This window comes from Pelodiscus sinensis, chromosome 20, assembly GCF_049634645.1.
Source record: "Pelodiscus sinensis isolate JC-2024 chromosome 20, ASM4963464v1, whole genome shotgun sequence".
In the NCBI taxonomy this organism is placed as follows: domain Eukaryota; kingdom Metazoa; phylum Chordata; order Testudines; family Trionychidae; genus Pelodiscus; species Pelodiscus sinensis.
The window spans coordinates 1,781,276-1,798,717 of NC_134730.1; the positions used below are offsets into that span (position 1 = coordinate 1,781,276).

Genomic DNA, 17,442 nt, shown 5'->3' on the forward strand with positions numbered 1-17,442 from the left:
AGAATCGAGAATGGCCCCAATGAAGTCAATTCTTTGAGTAAGAGTCTGTGTGGATTTGGGCATATCCAGAATGAGGCCCAGATGGGAAAACATGGACTTGACCAGCTCCCTGGACTTGCCCTTGATGAGACAGTCAAAGATAGAAGGCTTGCACCCAGGCCCTGTGCAGGAATTCAGCAACCACAGCAAGAACTGCTGCCTTGAATTTCATAAAAGCGCGAGGCGCACTGCAGCCAAGCCGAAGGGAAGCACTGATGGTAATGGTGGCCCATCATTACAAAAATGGAGAAATCTTCAGCTGGCTGGAACAATGGAAATGTGAACATATATGTCCTTGAGGTTGAGGGCGGTATATTAGTCCCACAGATCCAAGAAAGGAATTATAGACGCCAGGGACACCATTCAGAACTTGAGCTTCCCTATGAATTTGTTCAAGTTCCAGAGGTCTAGAATGGTGCAAGGTCCCCCTTTGGCTTTGGGGATAAGGCAGTAACAGAAGTAATCCCCCACTCCACCCCTGAACCCCGAGGTACCTCCTCTATCACCCCCCTGAGCAAGGAGCAATTGAACCTCCCTGATTAGGAGTTCCTCACCGGGGTAGTACAAAATTGGATAGAATATCCTACTCCCACTGTGCTCAAGACCCAGAAGTCTGAGGTGCTCTGGGTCCAGACATGACAGAAGTGCGAGATGGCTCTCAGAGTGGGGAAGGACTGATATAGGAAATGGTGGCTCATCCTCAAGTGCACCCTCAAAAGTGAGGGTTTGGGCTCAGTGGCTGCTTAGAAGGCTCCTGTTCCTGAGTGGATGAGGATCAGGGAGGGCCCCTTTTATTGTTCCATATACCCTATGGCAGCCATGCTCCTGTCCGGATGGTGCAGAGTAAAATCGCAGAGGCAGCGGAGATCTAAACGGTCATTGCTAACAAATCAGCATGTGGATGCCCAAGGACTTCAGGGTGGCTCTGGAGTACTTTAGACCAGTGGTTCCCAACAGCCAGTCCATGGACCGGTGCTCGGCTGTGAACCATTGGCTGCCACGCAATGGCACACTGTCAAGCCATGTTCCCAAGGCTTGATGATTGTGTCAGCAGGGTTCCTTGTGAGCTGGGTGGCAACGTGGCCACACAGCAGCTAATTGAGCCCTGCCTACAGCAGGTTTCCCAGCTGGGGAGGGGCACTCCCTCAGAAGTAGAAGCTCCCTGCTCCAAGTCCAGACAAGAGCATGCTGATAGAGAACAGGACATAAGGAAGGAAGGAAGGAAGGAAGGAAGGAAGGACATGGCTGGTACAGGAGGGGTGAGAGCACCCCTTCCCTCTCTCCAATGACAGCCTCATGGTTTTGTTGGGCTGCTCTAATAAAATACTTTGCGTAGCTAGTGATGTGTTATGATTTGAGATGGAAAACGAACACTTTGGGAGGAAATAAAAAAAATCCATTACAATGACATATTGTGTGTGTACAGATGCAAAATAAAAAACACATGCCCGTTTAAAATTAATTCCAATAATGAACATGCAAATGTTTCTATACCGGTCTGCCAGAAGTTTTTGAATGAGTTTGCCGATCTATGGAATAAAAACGGTTGGGAGCCACTGCTTTAGACCATGGAGGTACAAGTTGGTCTTTTGGCAAAGGATCAAAGAGGAGGTCTTGGACCGGGCGCTGGGCCTCTGCTGGCCGTCCTGACACCTGTAGCCAGGAGCTACAGTGCACAGCTGATGGTCCCTCCCCTCATCCAGATGTGGTGCTGAGGCCTCCCCCACTGAGATTTTTTTTTTTTTTTTTAAAACACAACTAAGAACTACTCTGAACTGCAAAGAACTAAAGACACTGAGGACTAAGGACTTGCAAGAGCCAGAGGTCAGAAATTCCAACAACCCACAATGGTGGAAAGAAGGAACTGAGGGGGAGCAGGGATATTAGGAGTCTAGATACACATCACCCTGGAGGCGCCACTCCAGGGGGTTCCACAGCTGACTCATTGGGTGCTGTTAGGGAAAAATGAACTCCATGAAGCGCGCGCGCACGCACGCACAATCACTCAAAGAAATACTTCTGCTTGTAAGTGGAATAGACACTAAACATAGCACATGGAGATTAGTGGGCTACATAAAACATAGGAGCTGACTGGGTGCTCCATGGCTAGAGCACCAATGGGGGAAAAAAAATAGTCGATACTTAGCAGATCAGCTGTTCCACTGTACACAGGAAGTGCTGGGGGGGGGGGGAACAAAGCTTGGACAGGGAGCACTCAGGAAGGTGGCAGAACTGGGTAGGAAGAGATGGCGTAGGAGTGGAGGCTTAGCAGAAGCAGGGCCAGGGTCTAAGGTGGAGTAGCAACAAGAAGAGGAGAGGAAGGGACAGGCGCTGAGCACCCCTGGGGTCTAGAGGAAGTCAAACCATGTGTACACAAAAGCCTTGATTACAAGCTCATGCTTTCATCCTAAGTCCACAACACAGTGTGCAGAGGGTAATTCTGCAAAGCCAGTGGAATATTCGATGATGTTGGGATCGTAATTTAAGTCTCTTCCCCTCCCCCGGACCTATTACAAAGACTTCCCTAACAGTCCACGTTAAGATAGTAGACTCCTCCCCCTCCCCGGGCTCTCCCATACCCCACACTCTTCCAGATTCTCCTTCTTAATCCTCTCCAGCACTGCCAAGATACTTACAAAGTAGTGAATCATGCAGTTCTGACTTCTGCTTTCCTGTGATTCTGAGCATTCATATGCTCAGCATTCAATTCAAGGGACAGGTCGGGGTCTACTGGGCAACTTATAATGGCAAACTAAACCCTTTGACAAACTGCTCAAGGCACAGACTGCTTTTGCTCTTATGTGGCATACAAGGTGGGGTATCACTGTACAAAGCCTACAAATAGCAGTACTTTTGGTCACAAACCACTTTCCCAGAGTGAAACTGAGTAATGTATTCACTATAATCTGAAACCCATTTATATACTTTTGACTCTACAGAGATTAAAAACTCTTAGTCCACCAATGGGCATGTCAGACTTTGCTGAATTCCAGCTCCTTGTCCAGCCTTGCTACAAGAATCCAAGTTAAAGCAGTGAATTAACCACTGATTCAAGTTTTTCCCCAACATCATCTATGGCTACGTCTACACTACAAGCCTCTTCTGCAACAGGAAATGCAAATGGAGCGCTCATTTGCATATGCTGTGCTCTCATTTGCATTTCCTCCTCAGACACCTTTTGCGCAAGAGCCGTTCCTCAAAAAATAAGGATCCAAGGAAGAAATGCAAATGAGAGCATGACATATGCAAATGAGCACTCCATTTGCATTTCCTGTTGCAGAAGAGGCTCGCAGTGTAGATGTAGAGTAAGAGGTGGTATATCTGTCCAGGTCTGTTCAAGAACTCCTAAACTGTAAGAGCTAGGATCACCAAATTCAGTATTCAGCTTCTTTTTATCCTAATGTAAAGCAAGGTAAGGGTCTGTTTGTGCCAGGAAAATGGGATGTGCCTGGAATGGGATTAATTCTTTCAAAACCATACAGAAGAGAGAATCACCAGGCCGGTGAAAGGAGCTGGCTGGGGTGCTCCCCCCTTCCGGATGTACCCCAACCCCTAGTCTCTCAAACAACGTACTCTTTAGGGAGGGGCTGAAGTTCCTCCCTGCCTCCCCCTCCCCCCCCCCAAAAAAAATTAGCATGGGAACATTGCTGGCTGTTCTCTTATCAGAGAGCAAAGGGAAAGTGCACAATTTGCTGCATTCATCACTCTGGCTGGGAAGCGCAGGGGGCAGATGACCCTGGACTTAGGGATGTAAAATCCTGTTGAATGGGTAAACCAGTTCAATGTAGTGTTTAACCAGTTAACCAATTAAAGGGGAAACATATGAGGGAAGGGACAGCGCTCCAGCCTGGAAGCCCTCCATGGGGACCAGGACAGGCTAGAGCAGCCCTCCACTTGCGGTCAGGTACCAGTTAACTGGTAACCCATTCACATACCTGCCTGGACCTGCCCCAGCAGGGGGACATACACCCCTCTCCCTGCTGAAGCTGCAGTGGCCATGGAGAGGCACTCTTCACCTAGCCCCACACTGCTGCAGTCAGAAGGCTGGGGCAACCCTCTCTCCCCAGGGCAGCCTGCATTCTCAACCCCTCATCCCAGAGCAATGAACATGTACATGCTTCATGTAAATCATTTTTCAAAAAATGAACAAAAAGAGTTAAGGATCTAAATAGATTTTCTAGTGTTATATAAAAAACAGAAAAGATATCAATCATAGCAAAGCGCTCAGGTGTTACCTTTCCCTAGCAACGGGCTTCTAGATCTCATCATTGCAAAAGGATGGTGTATATTATACACTGTAATTCTCCACATATCCTGTCAGATTCACAGTTAATGTTTGTTTTTAATTCTATGAAATAAGCAATCATGATTTTCCAAATTATTCATTTCAGTTGCTAGATAAAACAAACTTTAAGGATATCTTAGCTAACAGCCATATCAACCTACATTCATGTGAGTCAAAAATTTGTTTGTAATCATTTTAGCAGTACCAGCACTTTAGGATATATAGATACAATAAAGCCTGATCCTGGAAAAGTGAAAGATAATTGAAAATAAAGAAACACTTACTGGAATATTATGGTCCTTTCTTCCTTTATGGGAGGAAGCAACATGAGCAAGGTACTGAATAACTTTCTTGGTGTTTTCAGTCTTCCCAGCACCAGATTCACCTCTGCAAGACACATTTACACAGGTTTCTCCCAAAATTCAGTTTTAAATAAGCATAGTCTTTTATGGTAACTACCTAATTTCATTACCCCACATAATATTTTATTAACTGTCTAAACAAAAAAGCACTAGTGTTTTAGTTTGTACACAATGTACCACCCCAGGGTATTAAAGAGACATGGTGGTGACTGTTGGTCAGAAAGAAAAGCTTTCAAGCCACAGAGCACTTCAGAAGAAAAAAAAAATCCCAGCTTCACAATAGAATGCATTTTCCTTTCCCAAACCTGAAGAGCTCTGTGTGGCTCAACAGCTTGGTCTCCATCATCACAGAAATTGGTCCAATAAGAGCCTCATGCATTCTTGTCCCTCTAATTTTAAGGAAACAAGTAAGGTGTCTGTTTAAATACTTCTCTTGCTCAAAATGTTCTCTTGACATATCACTTTATTATTGGTGCAATGCCAAGTATCTTTATTACATATTTAAGCATACTATTTACCATAGTTTACCATCACCATACAAACGTTAATCTTCAATTCTTGTGGGAAGCAAGTACTCTTACCTCTTCTTTAAAGAATAAGAAGCAGAAGCAGAGAGGTTGGTTTGACAAAGGCCATGGACTGAATTTCACAGAATAAAAAAAATATAAACATAGTGCCACCGTGCCACTTCACACTTTAGGTTCTGGACTTGCAGCAACACTGAGCTCCCACGAGTCCCACTGAAGTCAGTGAGACTGCAAGTACTCAGCATTTTTGAAAGTCAGGCCCTATGGGTATCATTAGTAAAATACATCTTAACATATTATACCAGTCAGATTCTTGGTGAGGCTAAAGCATAGGACTGTGAAGACTATACATACATTACAATTTTAATTTTACTGCTGTAAACAAGTACAATTCACATACTTAAAGATAATATACATTATTTTAATGAATGCTCAGCTTGGTTTAAAGTAGGATATGCCTGGATAAGGCTGACTTATTTCAGTACGTGCCTGTAGGACACAGAGTTGTAAACCAGTTTTCCAAGGGAGACATTTATTAAAGCTATATTCTCTTCACATAGAACAGGATGGACACCACAAAGTTATTTCATAGTGCTAATTTAATTTTCAGACAATTCTACACTATAGCTCTATTGATGTATATTTCAGTAATGAGACTGCAATACAAACTTATCCACACAACCCAATCATAGTTAAGTAGAGAGAAATTGCTATTTGCATTTATGAAACATATGAAATTAGGAAGTTTCCATTACTTGAAATTGCTCTGAAAAAATGCAGATTCTCTCCCACTGTTAAATATTCATTTTCCAAATTAATCTTCAAATAGTTAACTGTGGGACCATTTTAAGCCTGCTGGGATGTCAGTTTAGCCAGTTGCCATTTCTCTAACATACAGTTTAACTGAAAATCTGTGCGTGCAATGTGGATTAACAACTTTTGTGGAAGTTTCCAAGGTGACACTACCCTCCATTGCAATAAATGACAGATTTGGTAGTTGCCCAAAACCATCCTTCTTATCTAATACCTCTTAAAATCCATGTTTTGTGAAATTGAGACCGCTAAAGCTTACTGTTCCAAAATTTCTGTTTCGGTTCTGTTTTTGCCAATACCAAGTGTAGTATTTTAATATGATTCAACTTTATAAAGGAGAACTGTGATGCTGACAGAGAGTCTAGGAACGAGTACTGCTGAAACGAATGTAGGGGTCATAGTGGACGACAAGTTAAACATGAGTCAACAGTGAGACAGTTGTGCAAAAAAGCTCAAATATAATTCTGGGTGCATTAATAGGAGTGTTGTGAGCAAAACATGAGAAGTCATTCTTCTGCTCTACTTTGTGCTGATTAGGCTTCAGTTGGAGTATTGTGTCCAGTTCTGGGCACCACATTTCAAGAAAGATGTGGAGAAATTGGAGAAGGTCTAGAGAAGAGCAACAAAAATGATTAATGGTCTAGAAAACATGACCTATGAGAGAAGATTAAAAGAACAGGGCTTGTTTAGTTTGGAAAAGAGAAGACAGAGGGGACATGATAGCGATTTTCAAGTATCTAAAAGGTTGTCACAAGGAGAAGGGAGAAAAGTTGTTCTCCTTGGCCTCTGAGGATAGGACAAGAAGCAATGGGCTTAAATTGCAGCAAGGAAGGTTTCGGTTGGAGATCAGGAAAACTTCCAGTCCGCCAAGGTGATTAAACGCTGGAATAAATTGCCTAGGGATGCATTGGAGAGGGTCCAGTGGAGGACAGCCAAATGATGAGGGGGCTGGAGCACATGACCTACATGGAGAGGCTGAGGGAAGTTGGGCTTATTTAATCTGCAGAAGAGAAGAGTGAGGGGAGATTTGATAGCAGCCTTCAACTTCCTGAAGGGAGGTTCCAAAGAGGATGGAGAGAGGCTGTTCTCAGTAGTGACAGATGGCAGAACAAGGAGCAATGGTCTCAAGTTACAGTGGGGGAAGTCTAGGTTGGATATTAGAAACAACTATTTTACTAGGAAGTTGGTGAAGCACTGGAGGGGGGTGGAATCTTCATCCCTAGATGTTTTTAAGTCCTGGCTTGACAATGTCCTGGATGGGATGATTTCATTAGGTTGGTCCTGCTTTGGTCAGGGAGCTAGACTTGATGATCTCCTGAGGTCTCTTCCAGCCCTGGGACTCTGATTCTAGGATACATGACACTTGAATTTTGAGGGGCAAAGATAAGCCTTGTTCATAAGAGGGATGCATTAGATGCTGTATACCTAGACTTTAGTAAAGGGTTTGATACAGTCCCAGATGAGATGACCTTATCCATAAGCCAGGCAAATACAACCTAAATGGGGCTACTATAAGGTGGGTGCATCTCTGGTTAGATAACCATTTTCAGAGAGTAGTTATTAATGGTTCACAGTCATAATGATAGGGTATAACAAGTGGGATTCCACAGAGAACTCCCTGCAGCTCCTTGTCAGGTCAGATCCCAAAGATACTGGACCAGGGAGGTCCAACCTGTAGAACTATCCACATTTAAGAATATTAAACACAGATAATGCACTGCACCTAGTATCTTGACATCTTTTTAATAATCCCGGGAAGAAACCAGTGGCCATACCCCAACCCTTGGCTCTGGGCTCCTCAACCCCCACTGTGACTCCCACACTCACCCAGCCTCCTGCTCTGAGCCCCTTACATCCCCAAGACCCTGCCCTGATTCTTGCACCTTGCACAATGCCAGTCCCCATCCCTGAAGAACCCAGGCAATGACAGGTAAGGCTTCTAGTTTATGGACAAATGCATAGAACATCTAGAATTCAGTCCATTCAAAATAGTGGCTCTCGTTCTAGAGACCAAAAACTGTCAGAACACATTCTTCCTGAAATTGTTGCTTTGGCTGCCTAACAATTTACATTGAAGCACTTCAGACAAGCTTCTTTAACTCAGCAAGTCACATTCAGAACAGTTAGAACACTAGAACTAGAAGGGACCTGGAGAGGTCAGAGTCCAATCCCCTGCCCTCACCATCTAGACCATCCCTAATAGATGTCTGTCTAACCTGCTCTTAAATATTTCCTGATAGAGATTCCACAACCTCCCTGGGCAACTTATTCCAGTGTTTAATCATCCTGACATACGTGACGTTTTTTCCTAATGTCCAACCTAAAACCTCCCTTGCTGCAGTTTAAGCCCATTGTCATGATCAGAGGTTGTGTTCTCTATTTCAGCTCTGATTCAGAAAGTAAAGTTAACAACTGTTATTAGCACCCCAGCACTTGATTTCTCTGCCTAGCAAGCCCAAGCTCCTACACTGATCTTTGAAGGCAAGCTACTCAAACAGATTGAGTACAGACAATTCTACTTTGTTGGGGCATAAGAGAAGACATTACTGTGAAGAGCACATTATTCCACCTTGTGCTGTAAAAGTCCCTGTGTAATCTGCAACGGACTTGACTTAAATGCTGCGTTGGGTGATCCAGCAGCATCCAAAAGCCCCTCACTGAAATTCCAGTTTCATTACACAAAGTACTGTATATGATGGGTATGATCACAGAGGTCCCTTTGGGGCACTCTTCCCTTGTGCTGATCATACCACTGATCTCCCATCCATGCTCCTTCTTCCCAAGATGTAAGCCCTCTGCTTGTGACTTTCCCCTTCCACGTTCTTGGGATTACTCAAGCTGGTCAGCACAGCCAGCAAGAACTTCCATTTATTCCACTGTTTTGTCCCACAAACACTGCTTATTATCATTAGCCATAGTCAGGAACAGTTCCTGAACCACAAAACCACATGGGCCTTCAAAGATTAATTCCTTTCCCTCCGCTCCACTTATCTAGCAGATCTTATTTGATTTACATAAGACACATTATTTAGCCCAGCACCTTAAAGGAATCAAAGTTTAGCCCCAAAACTTACAGGATAAATCTGAAATGGTTTTAAAACCAAATCCTTGAGTTAACCATAGTTTGAAACATCTCCAATAAGCATATTGTTGAATGTGCCTAAGACGCTCACAATCAGTTTTGCAACCAGAGTGACCATCTTCTGATCCTCAGGAATTGAATGGCTGGCGCACACTCTCAAAAGGTGATGAAATACTCAGTGATGCCTGTAGACTCATAATAAGGTGGGTACAGTCAATTCCACTTGTGGATTTTTGGAGAGGTGGATCTTGCTGCATTGGGATTCTGTTTCTTCCAGTCCTGTACAGCCAGTTCATTCGGTCTCTTTCTCCCTCTCTGCTCTTGTTCTGTTCCAGATCAGGGTGCTCTAATGAGCAACTTTTGGGGCTTCTCTCCGGGCTTCCAATTCTTTCTCGTTCAGCGTTCCAGGGCTAACCCTCTGGGCTTCCATGGCTCTCTCATGAGCACCTTTTTGGGCTTCCATGCCTAATTTCCATAATTCCATGTCCTATGTTATTTTTCCTTCTCTGCCGCTTGGGCCCTGTGAAGTTCGAATTTCTTTTGAGCCCCTCTCACTCATTTTGCTGATTTTCCTGCCTCTATTTCCCTTGTCCACAGTAAGGGAACAGTAAACAACAAACCAGTGACTATTTTGTCTGTTCCCCAGCCACCAAACTTAGCACACAAAAGCAACCAGCTGCGCACACTATCCTGCCAACTATGCCACTGTGACTAGTACAATCACAGGGGACCTCTTGAGGCTGTCACCTGGTGTGCTGGACATACCACTGAGCTTGCCTACTGCCCTCAGGGGTGTCCAACCACCCTGTCCTGGTCTCTCCCAGCTGGGATAACAACTCCAAGCTGAGCTGAGCTGGTTCAGTGTTTGAGTTGCTCTGCTGGGGGAGCTGTTACCCAACTATACTCTCATGAGGGCAGAGAGGGGCTGGAAGTAGGGTTGCCAGGTGGTTTCAACAAAAATACCGGACACACTTGACAGGACATCACAATCTACATTACATCTTATTTAGAAAATACCAGACATTTATGTTCTCAGTTTGCTTCCCAAACAGAAAGCTCAAACACTGGACTGTCCAGTACAAAACTGAACACCTGGCAAACCTAGCTGGAAGAATTATAGTCACAAGGTTCCCCAGAAAATATACCATTTCACTCAAACACTGAGGACAGGAAGCAACTTCCCTCAGAGATGACTGGATCCCCTCTTCAGGAGCTGAGGAAGCGAGTTATAGCTCATAAAAGCTTATGCACAAATACCTGAATAAATCTGTTACTCTAGTGGCACTTTAAAGACTCTTTCTTGTTTTTGCTGAAACAGACTAATGTAGCTGCCTCCTCTGAAACTTACTAGATACCAAATACATGGAAGCATATACCTAATGTCTGCTGGCACAGGAAATAAACTGCAGAAACAATTGCAGCCAAAGGGGCTTAGCTTCTTCCTTTTTGGTGGTTGTGCTAAGTAAGCTTCTTTGTTAGCTGCTGCCAGACAGTAATGGATGGATCCCTCACCTACTAGAAACAACTGGATAATTCAGAAAGGAAGACTGCAGATTAAAGATCATCTAGACTGCTTGCCACATCTGGAAGAAAAGTGAGAGGTACTTCTGATTATCTGGACTGGTTCAGAAAATCCAAGAAATGGTTTTACTTTATATATACTATTTATATTTGTTTCATCTTCTTTTAGATGGTTCATATCTTTTCACATCAGTTGCCAGAGGAATGTTAGGAAGCTGGAACTCACCCAGATATTGTGTACAGAAATGCTTGGTATTTGCTGCTGTTCTCATTTTAAAAGTAAATTCGGTTTCCTCACCACTCCAGTCTGAAGCCAATTCAGATTTTATATCCTTGTTTGGCTTCATGCATCTGTAAAATGACTATCAATCTTAGTCACCATTTTGAATGAATACCATAAGCTTGTGGTAAGGTTCTCAGATTTAGATGGCCAGCAAAGATATTTAACATCAACAGAGTCCTACAGCTAACAACAACAAGTCTAAGAAAGGCTTGAGCATTTCTCATAGACCTCCAATACCCCATTACAGACGTTATCTCAGAGTTACCAGTCTAGAACACATTAGCACACTCTCCCATTTAATCATAATGGGCACCAACAACAGTATAAGAAATTTTGTTACCTCCCTTAAACTCAAGTATCTGGCATTCCCTTGCTGGAGGGAAAGCTTCTACAGTCCTTGTTTGAGGCCAACATTGCCATTTCCATTGAAGGGTGTTACATTAGTATGATTACTGCCATTTCTCAACCGAGACACTGATGTTGGGGCATTTTGTTTATAATATTGGTAGCTACTGAAGACAGAACATAAGACACATTGTCAACCACATCTGCATCAGTACTTCATGCTGGTAGCAACAGCCCATTTACACCATTGCCAGAAAACAGGTACTGGGTTTCCAACCCTAGACAAACTCAGAGTATCAGCACTATGATCCTCACTAATCACTGGCATTAACAACTAACTAAAGGAGGCTATAAATGGATAGATACAAGATAAGCAACTTTGCTCCTGAGAGCTGGTTTAATAATCCAGGAGAACTATAGTAAATTCCTATCAGCAATAAAGATCTGCAGGTTCCTCTGAATCATTTACCCTCCCAAGAATGATCTTCCTATTGGCAGGCAGGCAAAACTGAATCCAGTATGCTATGGAAAAAAGTTAGAACTCCATAGCTGCCGTTACAAATCTTGCCCAATCATCCAATCCCACCTACATTAAGGATGAAATCATATATCCAATTAGCACCCAAAATCTTAGATTTTAAATAGTGGGCAACAGAAGGAGAACACAGAATGGTTAGAACTTTATAAGCAAATCAATCTTCAATGTTTTTTTCCTTAGCAACACCTGAGCTTTAAGGGACATTCTTCAGTCAGAGGGATGGTTGAAGTTTGTCCATATTGGGAAAAGCCATTAGCAGTTTTCAACGTATCAAACAACTCTTGAGATTTCACTGATTAGATGCATCTCAGACACTCTTTAGAATCTCTCAAGGGGCTCTTTAAATGACTTGAAGTAAACTAGTGCCAAAGACACCATTTTGTTAAGTGATGATACATGATCACCCAAATCTGGTTCTTCCCAACTGCAACAGGTGGTCTGGCCAGAGACGATGATGGGTAAAGTTGACCTTTGATTAAGATTCCATCTCTGCACTCAATTGAGATGTCAGACACCCATAAGCCCAGTAAGTCGGCAGTAGGGATGTGAACAGCAGCAGAGACTGGCCATCTTCCACACAGCTGGGGAAGGGGCAGCGCCAGTGGCAGCACCACACATGGAAAAGAGTAGTCGTATCTTAAACACACTTCTTTTAATATTTTGACCAGAACCACGCAGTAATTAATAATCATTATTGACATACAGAGGTCACATGACCTCACTACTTCTACTGTATGGGCCTCTATATAAGCAGAATAAAATATTGACCTTCTTAATAGCACTACAGTAAACTTCTGATAATCCAGCACCTTTAGGACCCAGAGGGTGCTGGATTATCAGATATGCCGAACTATCGGAAGGGGGGGGCTATGAGGGATCTGGGGTGGGAGGAATGCGACCCCAGACCCCTCATAGCCCCCTCTTCCGATAGTCCGCCTCTGACCCAGGCACCCCCCGATTCAGCCGCTGCTGGTCAGTTTCAGCAGCGGCTGAATCGGGGACACCTGCAGCAGAGCAGCTCCAATTGTCTGGCTGCCCGGAGCACTTCCAGGTTCCCAGTGGTGCCGGACCATCAGGGGTGCTGGAGCATTGGATGCCGGACCAATGGAGACAGAAATGTAGCCGTGTTAGTCTGGGGTAGTTGAAGCAAAATGCAGGACAATGTAGCACTTTAAAGACTAACAAGATGGTTTATTAGATGATGAGCTTTCGTGGGCCAGACCCACTTCCTCAGATCAAATAGTGGAAGAAAGTAGTCACAACCATATATACCAAAGGATACAATTAAAAAAAAATGAACATATATGAAAAGGACAAATCACATTGCAGAACAGAAGGGGGATGCGGGGGGGGGGGGGGGAGGGGGAGGAAGGAAGGTAAGTGTCTGTGAATTGCTGATATTAAAGGTAGGGAGAGTGGGATGTTTGTGAGTTAATGGTATTACAGGTGATAATTGGGGAAACTGTCTTGGTAATGGGTGAGAAAGTTCAAAGTCTTGTTAAGTCCTTGTTGGCAAGTGTCGAATTTTAACATGAATGACAGTTCAGAGGATTCCCTTTCAAGTGCAGATGTAAAAGGTCTTTGTAGCAGAATGCAGGTGGCTAAGTCATTTAGAGAGTGTCCTTTCTGGTTAAAGTGGCAAGAAACTGTTTTCTCTTTGTGATCTTGTCTGATATCTGTTTTGTGGGCATTAATCCTTTGGCGAAGTGTCTGAGATGTTTGTCCAATGTACATAGCAGACGGACACTTTCGGCACATGATAGCATAGATTATATTTCTGGATGCGCAGGAATATGTGTTCTTGATCTTATAACTCACTTGGTTAGGTCCAATAATGGTATCAGCAGAATGAATATGTGGACAAAGCTGGCAACGGGGTTTGTTGCAAGGGAAGGTACCAGGGTTGGTATTAGTGTGGTATGTCCTGTGGTGGTTGGTAAGAATCATCTTGAGGTTAGGTGGTTGTCTATAGGAGACTATGGGTCTGTCTCCCAGAGCCTCTGAGTATGGTATCCTGTTCCAATATAGGCTGTAGTTTATTGATAATGTGTTGGACAGGTTTAAGTTGGGGGTTGTAGGTGATGACAAGTGGTGTTCTATTGTTGGTTTTCTTGGGTCTGTCTTGAAGTAGATGGTTTCTAGGTATTCGTCTGGCTCTTTCAATTTGCTTTTTTATTTCTCTGGGTGGGTAGTTGAGATTTATAAATGCTTGGTAGAGATCCTGAAGCTTCTGGTCTCTGTCAGTGGGGTTAGAGCAGATGCGGTTGTATCGAAGGGCTTGGCTATAGACGATGGATCGTGTGGTGTGTTCTGGATGGGAGCTGGATGCATGTAGGTAACTGTATGAGTCGGTGGGTTTTCTGTAGAGAGTGGTGTCTAATTTTCCATTGTTGATTTGTACGGTGGTGTCCAGGAAGTGGATCTCTCGTGTAGAATGGTCCAGGCTGAGGATGATGGTGGGGTGTAGGTTGTTGAAATCTCTGTGGAATATCTCCAGTGTTTCTTGGCCATGTGTCCAGATCATAAAGATGTCATCGATGTACCGTAGGTAGAGGAGGGGTGAAAGGGGACAGGAGTTGAGGAAACATTGTTCTAGGACCAATGGAGTTTTACTGGAAATTGAAGCACTTGTTAAAATGGTTATCTGCTATGATCCCTGAGTCCTCTTCAGTAGGACTGCAATTCCAGGATAGAGAACATCTTCCAAGTGTCACCTACATTCATTGTTCCAAGATGCACGATCCTGTATTTGATTGTATTAAGGCACACCTTGGTCAAGAAAGCCCATTTTACCAAGAAACTGAAGTTAGCTTGTAGAACCAATCTGTATCAGTATTAATACTGCAAACACCTGTGCAGTCTGCATGCTTAGTAGTAATGATTTTATGTTTTCTTCCAGGTTGTTGATAGAGATATTCAATAGCAATGAATCAAAAACACGTGGGACTTCTCCAATATCCTCACTGAATGGTGATGCCATTTACAGTTACAGCTTGAAATTTACTAGTTAGCTGGTTTTAATCCACGCTATACTGATTTTGTTCAGTGCTACACTGGAAAGATTCCCACTGTTCTGCTGGGTTGTCTGTTAGTGCTAAGGAGCAAGACCTTGGAGCTTCCAGACATCAAAAGCAGAGCAAACAGTTTATTCTTGCTTTGGGGGACAGTGTCTTAAAACCATCCTGCTCATAGGTGTTTTTCCATGTTACAAAAAAACAAAACCCAAGACACAAGAACACCCATTTGAACACTACTAGCCGGAACCCACTTTTCAGCGAAAAGGTGAAGGGTAGCCTTGCATTTGGATTATACTATCTCCTACCTTGGGAAAAGCCAATCCTTCTCCAGCTTTTCAGGAAGGAAAATTTAGACTTTTTGCTTCTGGTTGGATAGGCAGACATCCAGTATGCTAAGCTTTGGGTGCCCTTGGTTAACCTACAAGCATGTGTGTCCTGGAACATCTGCAGTAGCACCTAAACTGTCCTTCACAGATGTTACCAATAATGAATTAATTAGCAATCAAAGTAAGATAGGAAGTCTAACATAAACAAGCCCTTAGGAAAAATGTTTTGAAGTTAAATAAGTCAGCTGGCTGAGGGCTAGCAGACAGAGCTGTGACTGACAGGGAAGATTGTAAGATAGATAGGAATTCCTTCAGATGCTAAAATCACTCAGGTAGTGAAGATCAGAAAAGAATTGCAATCTAAACTATTAGCCAGCCGGAGAGAGAAGAATAGAGAACCAACTAGTTTCTTCAGAAACTCATTTGTGTTTGAAGAGGTCTCACTTTGCTTTTAAATGACCAAACAATATCCTTAGCACTAGACACCATCAAAATATAAAAGGCTTTTTTAAAGCATCTTAGAATTCTGAAGTTGAGCCTGCCAAGTTTAAATCTGATAATTTTCTACAGTTATTCAACTCGTCTCTACACTATGAAGTTACAGTATGGTTTAACATTATCAGAATATTCATGATCCATAAATAGAGAATTATTTATGTTCTATTTAAAAAAATCAGAGTAATAAATGCTATTTAACACTTGAAAGTGTTGATAGTGATACAAAGTTCAAGTGAGTCACTTTATTAATAAAACATCACTATACCAGACTAGATTAGATTGTATATTATGTGCTCCTAATTGTTACAAGCAGCTGCTAAAAGATAGCACAAAGTAACGTGGGCAATAATATCTAAGTTCCTTGTATTATCACTAACAGTCATTTTTTAGTTAACTTATTAAATCAATTTTTTTTTTTTTTACTTACGTGCAAAGAATTGATTGGTCCTCACGGTCTGTAAAACAAAGAAAAAAATATAAATGGTGATTTTGCTCTGATATGTTGCAATTGCTACATGGTTATATAGCAAGGAGATCCACAAACATGAACTTTTTCTAATTCAGCAATTTAAAAAAAAATCCAGTTTGATTCGGTGGTGTTTTAGCAGCATTCTGAAGTTATTTAAGTTCTGAAAAAAATATTTTCTGCTCCCTGTTTATAAAAGGGTCTTTTCAGCAAGAAGAGAGACTGACTAGTCAAGGAAACAATTAAACTATCTATACAGCAAGTGCTGGCCAAGGAAGACTGTACTAATGTAAATTACTGTATTATATACAAAATTATTGTCATTATCAAAGTAGTCTACAATTTTCCAGATAGAAAATTGTGTTTCTAGTGCTTTATGTTCCCTGCACGCAGTCTCCCAGATTCACTGGCTACAAACTAGTATTCAAGTACTTGGAAACAGCAAGAATGTCTGAAGCGAATATAATTTTCACCTACAGCTTCTTCTTGTGAATATGTAAGCTCATAAGTGCTGTTTCAATTCAGTTTATTCAGAAAGGAGAGTTGCCAACAGGATGCCTAGCAAGATACAGAACAGAACTAAACCGTGAAATGCAATATTTGCTCAGCACAACTGTGCACTTAAAAGAACGCCTGACGAAAGGGTCTTGAGTTACAGCATCTTTACATGCCGCTTTTCAATATATAAACCTTATTTTTCAAGAGCTGTTACAACATACTTTACATGTGCCCAACAGTTTTTCTGGTGATTAAGATAAAGAACAAGCCTCCCCCGTGCTAACTTTTTCAGTAAGATCAGCATCTCCTCATGCTATGAAACTGCCCCCCCCCCCCCCAGTCTTCTCTCAAACTGGTTCTACAGCCATCTGCGTAACCATCACCAAGGTAGCTGACAAACTTGCTCGGCTCCTGGGCAAGGTGGAGAGCTTGCTTTGTGCTCCCAGAAGGGATAAACCATGGGCAGGAGGGACATGGCTGTAGGGAGCTAGCTCTCAGCCATGGCCACCCTTTAGCCCCCCTCCAGGGAGGGCTCAGAGCTGCCCAAAGCAGGGCACAGGTCCCCAGCAGTGATTTAAAACAGTGTTTTTCAACCAGTGGTATAAGTATCCTTAGGGGTACTTGAGAAGTCTGGTGGGTACATCAACAATTGAAATTTGGAGAAAACTGAATTTTTGTTTTAAGTTTTATAGAGTTATTATTTTTGTACTTTACACCCAAAAATGTCATTGCCTGCCCAGCTACGATTAAGTTATTTAAACAAATGTGTTGCAATGGTAGAAAAAACACAAAAACCTATGTGTGTAAACTGTAGGTACTGGGGGTACTTCATAAAAAAAAAA

At 42.8% G+C, this 17,442-nt stretch overlaps 1 protein-coding gene across 3 annotated transcripts in view; it reads right to left on the reverse strand.

Moving 5' to 3' along the window:
- MYH10 (myosin heavy chain 10) overlaps positions 1-17,442 on the reverse strand; it is a 146,865-nt gene that overhangs the window by 84,240 nt on the left and 45,183 nt on the right. For all 3 annotated transcript variants that reach the window (XM_075903464.1, XM_075903463.1, XM_075903462.1), the window contains exons 4-5: positions 16,064-16,091; positions 4,609-4,711 (exon numbers count right to left, since the gene is read on the reverse strand). In XM_075903464.1, the coding sequence (XP_075759579.1) occupies positions 4,609-4,711; positions 16,064-16,091 (131 nt within the window). The remainder of the gene's footprint in view (positions 1-4,608; positions 4,712-16,063; positions 16,092-17,442) is intronic.